Source organism: Pimephales promelas, chromosome 18 (genome assembly GCF_988280905.1).
Source record: "Pimephales promelas chromosome 18, fPimPro1.hap1.1, whole genome shotgun sequence".
In the NCBI taxonomy this organism is placed as follows: Eukaryota; Metazoa; Chordata; class Actinopteri; order Cypriniformes; family Leuciscidae; genus Pimephales; species Pimephales promelas.
In genome coordinates, this window is record NC_142786.1 from 27,100,052 (window position 1) to 27,109,091 (window position 9,040).

General features: G+C 35.6%; 1 protein-coding gene across 1 annotated transcript; it reads left to right on the top strand.

Moving 5' to 3' along the window:
* Positions 1–696: 696 nt before the first annotated feature.
* On the top strand, positions 697–8,573 carry cibar1 (CBY1 interacting BAR domain containing 1). The gene is made up of 9 exons (XM_039681222.2): positions 697–1,021; positions 1,621–1,855; positions 1,941–2,009; positions 2,242–2,343; positions 4,899–4,904; positions 5,502–5,606; positions 6,191–6,304; positions 7,097–7,216; positions 8,081–8,573. Exons 1-9 carry the CDS (start codon positions 993–995, stop codon positions 8,183–8,185), a joined length of 885 nt encoding a protein of 294 aa, XP_039537156.1. The 5' UTR covers positions 697–992; the 3' UTR covers positions 8,186–8,573.
* The last annotated feature ends 467 nt before the right edge of the window (positions 8,574–9,040 follow it).

Sequence of the window (9,040 nt, forward strand, 5' to 3'; positions counted from 1 at the left end):
CAGACACAGCAGCTGGTGACATTCATGAGCACATCACAATGAATTCCCATTACTTTCAATGATCATGAAGCCTGCTTTTGGCAATGTTACAAACCCAATAAAATTGCTAAAGTATGCCATATGTGTCTGTTAAGAGGGGAATTAAAGTCAAATTGCTTTATTCATAGTAAAAAAGAAAGCAAATCCATGGCCAGCAGATGATTTTGTTCTTTCATATTGCTGTTGACATGATGGTCAAATTAATTCACAGAGGGCAATACATTGAAAATGTAGCCTAAGCAGGAGAGGAAAATGCCATCATACCAATAATCATATTTTACAGAAAACTTAATAGAGAATTCATCTATAGTCTCAAAACCTGAAAGATAATTAAATGGATAGTTCACCCATCATTTGATCACACTCATGTTGTCCCAAATACATTTTCTTCTGCTGAACACAAAAAAGATATTATGATGAATGTTGGTAACCAGACAGTAAGGCAGTATTTCAATTTAAAATAATAATAATTTGGAAGTCAATGGCTACCGTCAACTGTTTTATTACCAACATTCTTCAAAATAATATTCTTTTGTGTTCAGCAAAAGAAATAAACTTATAGTTTGGAACTTGAGAGTGATTCAATTATGACAGAATAAAAAAAAATGGGTGAACTATCATTTTAATATTGTCACGTTATTGGATGTATGCTCTTGACGAACTAATTTTACATTAAACAGCTTTAAAAAACAGAAAACCTTCATTTCACGTTGTTGGAAGTAGATCTTTTGTATTTTATTTTGTATTTTTTAACATAAAGTGTATATTTTTTGTTTTGTTTTGTTTACCAGTAGAGGGCGCATGGTAACTTTTTAGCTCCATGGTAACGGCACGGCGTCATCCATATTTCCTGCTGCAGCATAAAGCATTAGCACAACATTCTTTTTAGTATTTTAAATACGTCAATGATGTTATATCTTTAATGAATACATCGATATTTGTTTCGAGTCATCATGAGCCGCACTCCTGATGCAAGAGCGAGGTAAAAGTTGTCCAGATTTGTTACGACGTTTGGGAAGCTAACTAGCTAAGCTAAGCTAAATGATACGAGCTGTAACGTTAGTCCATTTGTTAGCGGATGTTGTTGTGTAAATGACTATATAACTTGTATCAATATTTTCAAACAAAAACCGCATAATTATATGTGTAACCGAAAAGAACAATAGTTAACAGTTTGGCATGTCTGCACATTTCGAAGATACAACATTTATTTTTAAATGCTAGCGTTATATATGACATCCTAACTTAAAAACAGAGTAACGTTATTATAAAGACATGACTGTTTAATTATATTGTATATAATTATATTGTATATATTGTAATATGTATTACAATTCTGATTTTACTTATCAGGTTACTACAAAAATAAAACAGCTTGTTTTAAATATCTCTTGTTTGAAGAGACTGTATCTCTGGCATACTAAACACTAGTCTTGAAATTCGGACTTTTGCTCTCTTGCAGAGTAAATCTTATAACCCTTTTAACATGTTGATGAATGGCAAAACCTACAGTCAACAGGTTTATCCTAACAAAATTCCCTCATTCAGATTATCTCAATTTTTCTATGTTGCACATCACAGAGACATCCAGACCAAGCAGATTCAGGACAACATCACCAATGTAGAGAAGCACTTTGGAGATCTATGCCAACTTTTTGCTGCTTACGTCCGTAAATCTGCAAGACTGCGGGACAAAGCCGACCTCCTGGTCAAAGAAGTCGGCCTATATGCTGATACAGAGACACCAAACCTAAAATGTGGATTGAAGAATTTTGCAGATCAACTGGCCAAGATTCAGGACTACCGGCAAGCAGAGGTGTGTTTAAAACCACAAAAACATTCTTTAGCAATAGCATATTTGTGTTTCCTACTAATTTGCAAACGCATACTATTGTTCACAGGTGGAGAGGCTGGAAGTGAAAGTTATAGAGCCTTTGAAAGCATATGGGAATATTGTGAAAACAAAAAGGGTAAGGTTTTCTTCATAAGCTCCTCAGTGATGGAGTGCAAGTAAATGGGTGCATACTTTATACAGTAGTTAAAATATAAAAATGACCTTATTTCAGTGATCTCATGAGGGCAGCATTGCATCACATTCTGAGTAAGCATGATGTACAGTGACTGTTGTCACAGGTCAAAACCTAAGAACTAAGACGCTCTGTTCTTACCAACCTTTTGTGATTTTATCCAATTTATGTACAGGAGGACCTGAAGCAGACGCAGATTGCACGGAGCAGAGAGTCCAAGCAGATGCAGCAGCTTGAAAGAATGAGGCAGAGAAACCCGTCGGACAGACAGATCATTGTATCCTTACAATCAGATGTTATTTTTATCGCTGGAACTACATAGCTATGAACTGAAAGAGCAGTACAGATGTCAACAGTTATTAGTCAAATGAACCTGTATATTAATAAATCATGAATAAAAAAATAGATTTAATTACATACAAAATATTTGCTTAGGAAGTCCCAAAGGAAAGCTGTTTTACAGCATTATTGTGTCAGATAAGGAAATGAATTAATACATTAAAAAGTGACATTTGAAGTTAATACTGAGGTAGACTTAGGGGTAATTGGCCATCTGCAAGTTACAAAGTATAAATTTAAAGTTTTACGCTGTATAATTCAAAATACCTGCATATATCACTGCATATTTTGGATCGATACACACAAAACTTTAAATATATTATTTTAGAGCTACAGTAAATGATCAAAGTGAATCTGACTGAACACCACAACACACTTGTAGCCAATCAGCAGAAGGGGGCGTGTCCACTCATGATGGGGGAGGAGAGAGAGTGAGCCAGTGGGAGATTTAAAGAAAGACTAGAAAGAGAGATGGCTGAGAACATTACAAAAATGAAAAGGTCAGAGGAATATCACTAGGAAAAAAGGGGTTGTGATCAGGAAAGAGCTTTAAAGGGATAGTTCACTTTGAAATTAATTTTTGATATGTTTTAGCTTACTTTAAGGGCATCCAAGCTGTAGGTGTATTTGTTTCCACAGTATTTTCAATTTTGATATTTTTAGGTCAAACCGTTCTTGTCTGTCAGTCATATAATGGAGGTCTATGGGGTCCACCACAAAGAGCATGCACAGAGAAGTCCAAATTAAACATGATTTAATGACGTGAATGTAAGTACACATTGATGGCCTAAGACACGAAATGAGTGGTTTGTGTGAGAAAACGAACAGTATTTATATCATTTTTACCTCTTGTAATCACAGTCACGTTGTGGAAGTGATCTCTCGCGAGTGTACGTCACTCATTGTTTACACAGAGATTCCAGAAGTGTTGCCCGTCACTGTGAAGATCTAAACATATTTACATATACAGGAAATTGCAATGGAAGACGATTTCGATATATCAACAGATATTATAACATTTATATATATTTTTTTTTTTTTGCAACCGCGTAAGAGATCACTTCTGGCGCTTTCCAGCGCTTGCGCCCATGCCTTCAGATCACTTGGACGTGGCTGTGGTTACAAGAGATAGAAAGCATATAAATAATGTTCGTTTTCTCACACAAATCGCTCGTTTCGTGTCTTAGGCCATCAATGCGTACTTACATTTACGAGTCATTAAATCATGTATAATTTGGACTTCTCTGTGCACGCTCTTTGAGGTGGACCCCATAGACTTCTATTATATGACTGACAGACAAGAACGGTTTGACCTAAAAATGGAAAATACTGTGGAAACAAAGACAGCTACATCTCGGATACCCTTGAGGTAAGCTAAAACATATCAAAAACTAATTTCAAAGTGAACTATCCCTTTAAGACCTGGTTTAATATTAGAAAAGCCGTGTGAAAATATATGTGAGTAACATTGGTTTTGCTATGTTTCTCAGAACTAACTAAGATATGTTGCTGTTGTGATGTTAGATATCGTTGTTAGATATCGTAACAGGACAGTTTTGAGGGTCATTGTTTTTCTGGAGCTGGTGTGGTGCAGCTGTCATTCGTCATCTGCACTTTATTTTTGCGAAGCATTATTTTGTTTCACTTCAGCTAGAGACATGCACTCTTGCATTGTGTGTTTGTACATTTCGGGGTTGGAGCAATGAAGGGAGGAGTTGGTTTTTTTGGCTTGATTTCCAACAGCAATAGTGTTTCTAAGGAACCGCTTACTGCACCTTTAATATTGCCATTGTTTTGTGATAATTACGAGCACAAGTTGTTTTGTGTAATTGCTGCCTAACATGTTTGTTTTGTTTGCTTTACTGAATACATGCAGTTACTTAACCACATAACATGCTATTTTATAGCTGTATATTACTGCCATTTGGACATTACTTTGATACATTTATCTCTGGCTGCTTCATTTAAGCTGCTTTGAAACAATACTTATCGTAAGCATTATGTAAATAAGCTTGAATTTAATTTAATCAAATATTTGTATACTGGTTCTGGGGGTTTAATGAACTGTGTTTGTTTTTTAACATAGATTTTAATACTTTAAATACTGATTTTTATTAATTAACATGAATCGACAGCCTTAAGGTCCTTACACACTGAGTCCGAAATTTTCGTATGCGTATTCGTAATTGTCGGGGTAATTCGGTGGCTCGGAAATGTCAAAACGCCTCTCAAAATGCTTGCCACAGATGTGAAGAACGCAGAAAATCGAATCCAATCGGAAAAAAAAATTATGACGGACGAAGGTTTTGAAAGCAGTGTGTAAACGTGATTGACACAATGTGACATCATATTTATTTTTTAATATGCAAAAATTTCGGATACGAATTTTGGACTCAGTGTGCAAGGACCTTTACTCTTGATGTTTTAATGCCATATAAAGATATTTGTTGTAAACCATAGAATTACAGATAATACCTTGACAGCCTTTCTCAGTCACAGGTGGGCCTTTGTTGCAACACACTGTAACATCATCTTGAAACTACTTTTATTTAGCTTAATTATAACTAAGTAGATTCAATTCAGCCTGGTTCTAAAATGTCACACATACCAGAGCCCCTTTCAGGCAAATCATTTCACTCGGCGGCCATCTTTGAAACGCCTCGGGCAGCTATTTCAAAAATTTCTATTTGAAATCGCCAATGAGACCTGACAACTGTCTCGTAAATGTTGTTTCTAAATGCTCAGTCATAACAAAAAAAAATGCATTTTTCAGGCTGGACCAGCCAATGCATATGTGCAGACCTAAGTGCATGTCTCAGTAAGAACACTGACTGTTTCTACACCAACCAGAGCGTCTAACTGCAGCTGAAGTGACTCAATGACTTTAGCAATTGGCAATCGGCTCTTTTTCTTAAAAGTTTTACTTAACTGGACTAACTAGTATAAATAAAAGTCTTTGCACATAGTTAACTTGATGTGAAAGTTCTCATTGTGCTAGTTTAAATCGTCTCAGTAAGCTGATAGACTCACGTCATTTATGTCTGCTGCTTGGAACACTTTGTGCTTTACGTTTTATTGTCGGTTGTGTGACGAAAGGCTGAGAGTGAACTTCAGAGAGCCACAATGGATGCCACACGCACGACTCGCCAGCTGGAGGAGACAATAGATGACTTTGAAAAGCAGAAGATTCGTGATATTAAGGTCCTTCAGACTGCACGGTTGCTTATTTCTTTCAAAATCTCAGGAAAATGAAACCCACATTTAAGTACACTACCATTCAAAAGTTTGGGGTTATTTTTTTTCTTTTAGAAATAAATAGATAAATACTTTTATTCAGAAAGGACGCATTAAATTAATCAAAAGTGTCAGTAAGCACATTTATAATGTTACAAAATAATTCAATTTCATATTTCAAATAAATGCTGAACTTTTGAACTTTTTATTCATCGAAAAATCCTGAAGAATCCACAGAAATATTCATACTTGAATGATTTCTGAAGGAAATACAGCTTCGCCATCACACAAAATATATTGAAATAGAAAACTGTTATTTTAAATTGTAATATTAATTCGGAATATTAATCGTTTTACTTAATTTTTGATTAAAAATATGCAGCCTTGGCAAGATTAAGAGATTTCTTTCAAAAAATATTACAGAACCCAAACCTTTGAACAATTGTGTAAATAAATTATTAATACAATTTATGTTTAATTACAGTGACGTTTCTATATATAACATTTTCCAGTGCTACTTGGGAGAAATGAGTATTATGTTTCCAATGCAGAAAATTTTGGGTGAATTTGTGACGGTGGAGATGGCGTTCCATGCCAAGGCGTTGGAAATTTACACATGTGCTTACCAGGACATTCAGAATGTAGATGAAGAAGGAGACCTTGAGGTGAGTGCTCTACACCAGAACCGTTGCTCTGATGGTCATGCTGGTTTGAGCTTGTCTGTCTTAATGTCTAATCAAATTATACTCTTTCTCCTCCCTGAGATCCCCCTGCTGTCATAATGATGAAAGCTCTAGTTGCTGGGGTATAAAGCCCCATCCAATCCTGATACGTAAAAGAAGCGTGTTCAGTCAGCTGTGGAGTGCTCGCAGTGTGGCTAATGCATTTATTTATGAATTCATAGTTTGACGTGCCAAAACTAATTTTGTACTCAAGACTGAGTTTGTTAATATTTCCTTGACTTGCCGATGAGAGTATCACATGAATATTATTTCAGAAGGGATTTTTAAAGGGAAATGTTTCCTTGTTCTTGTCTGAACTTTGCCTGTAATTGTATGTGGAAACTTGTTATAGTCATATAATTGGCACATGGTGACAGTTTTATGAAGACACAACTAAAGCATATAGAGATGAGTCATAAATATTCCTGTAATATTTAACTGCAGTTAAAAAAGTTAAGGTGACAATGTTTGTTGGCACACCCTCACCAGGACAGAGTGTGTAAATGTTTTTTTTTCCCAATCTAAATTACATGTTTCTCTGTTGCTACAACACAGTATGTGGTATTAGTTTGTGTTGACTTATTTCCTCTAATTAATATATTCTTGTTTGAGCTCAACTTTTCTCTTTATTGTTTTACTATGTGGCGAGTGAGTGAGATGACATTAGGTTATTGGTGGTCCATGTGAAGAGCAGTCTTAAAGTCTACCCTTGTTTTTTTTTTTTTGTCTTGACAGGTATTTAGAAATTCAATGCACCCCCCTGATTACCAGTCACGGTTAGATATAGTTCGTGCCAATTCTAAACTGTCCCTGAATCGAACTGGTACATCAATGAGTAAATCTGGAACAATGCAGGTAAGTGCTTCCCCTTATCTTATATTTACATTTACAATCGAAAGTGGTAGCATTAATAGGTCAAGTGTTGACAAAAAAAAAATCTTTGAATGCATTACATATTACAGTAGAGGTGCATGATTAATCGTTAAAAGATCTCGATTCAAACATCCACACAACTTATTCCTAAATGACAACAACATGGCTATATCTATTAAATCTTTGACAAGTACGACCACAGCTTAACATTTAAACCTTTTGAAAGTAACTTGACGCTTCATGTAAACATTGTATCAATTAAAGGTGTGTTCCAAACGAAAGTGAACACGTGAATCCCTTAGCAAGTCCGTAAGCAAAGAGTATATGCTATGGTCACTTGGAAGTGATTTTAACGTTTATGGTCATGTGACCTTTAAAGCTAGGTGACAGGAGAGTTTGAGTTAACGTATAGACAGAATAAGTTGCTTTGTTTTGTTTGTGCTATTATACATTATTTTAACATTTAATCACCCTAATTGGTTACACCAGTAGGTGGCAACAAGTGACTGTAAAACATTTTTTTTGTCATTGAATCGTTTATTCAAGACACTCTTCAAAAACGCTGATTCATCAAGTAGTGAAACAAGTGAGTCATTGAATCATTCATTCAAACTGAATTCAAGTTGTTAATTATATGGATAATAGGAATGCATTTATTCAAAGAAAGCGCCTACTTCAATACAGGTGCCCCAAAATGATGCACAACGTAAATGCTTTTACTTCAGGAATAAGATTTTCCATTTCTCAACACTGTCTTAATAGCATATTGGTGGAAAAATCTTATTTTGATGTAAGTTGCATTACAATCCCCAAAACTATGACTGAAAGATTTTTCTTCTGATGTAGTCAAGAACATCTAGCAGACAGAGGAAAAGGGATGATGAGGAAGACGAAGAAGAGGATGATGAAGATGAGGATGATTTGGAGGAAGTGACTGATGATGAGCATTAAAATAAAATTTCATTGCCATTTTGACTAAGATCCACCGCATATCCAGTCAATGACATTCCTGAACTGTATTTAAGAGGGGTTTTAAATGGAGATTAATTTGTATCACCAACTATAAATGTAATGAAATGATAGTTGAGCTTTGTTAGTTAAAGGTATGGTTGTATGTTTGCTCTCTTGTAAATCATATACAGTACTATGAAATTATATTATACTGAATAACACATTCAAAGAGTGTTACTTTCATTTTTTTAATCATTTTAAATCTCCCATTATGTTTTTGTGTACAAAGTGCCAAGCTGAGTTCCGGTGATCGATATTTGGTTAGAATATGCCTTAGAGAATGTAGGTGTACCAATAAAGCTGGCTCTTTCTCTTGCATAATAGGCCATTTGCATGATCTCAAAAGTCTGAGTGTGCATTTGTTTTCTTCTGTTTACTGAGCGTACATACCGAAAGTCTGACTGTGTGTATGTTATACACAGAAACAATAATGAACCCCTGAAACTTACTTGACCCGCCCTGTGTTTGATTGTGTCTCATAGCTTTTATATCAGTCATGAATGAGTCAGAAACCGTAACCAGTACTACTGGTATACTTATGACTATAGCAAAGTTCAGGAAATCAGTGTATGAACCAAGAATGAAGGCCACTGAAAATGTGGATGTGCACTGTTTTTAGCAGGTTTTTGTCTCCAGGTGTGCGGATACGTGGCGTTTCATGACAGATGCGCAACACGGTCATTCATTCAGTGGCATTGAGGATGACAGATCCAAGGAAAGGGTTCCCTTCTCGCCAGTCTGACTCATCCTTTACAGAGGCCGTAATGGGAAACTAGTGTGTGTTTGTGTGCGCTG

Bases quoted from the DNA above. Each gene is read 5' to 3' on its own strand.
- cibar1 (XM_039681222.2), top strand. From the start codon at position 993: ATGAGCCGCACTCCTGATGCAAGAGCGAG. The intron at 5,607-6,190 runs GTCCTTCAGACT...TTTCCAATGCAG, and splicing joins AGAAGATTCGTGATATTAAG to AAAATTTTGGGTGAATTTGT. The intron at 6,305-7,096 runs GTGAGTGCTCTA...TTGTCTTGACAG, and splicing joins ATGAAGAAGGAGACCTTGAG to GTATTTAGAAATTCAATGCA.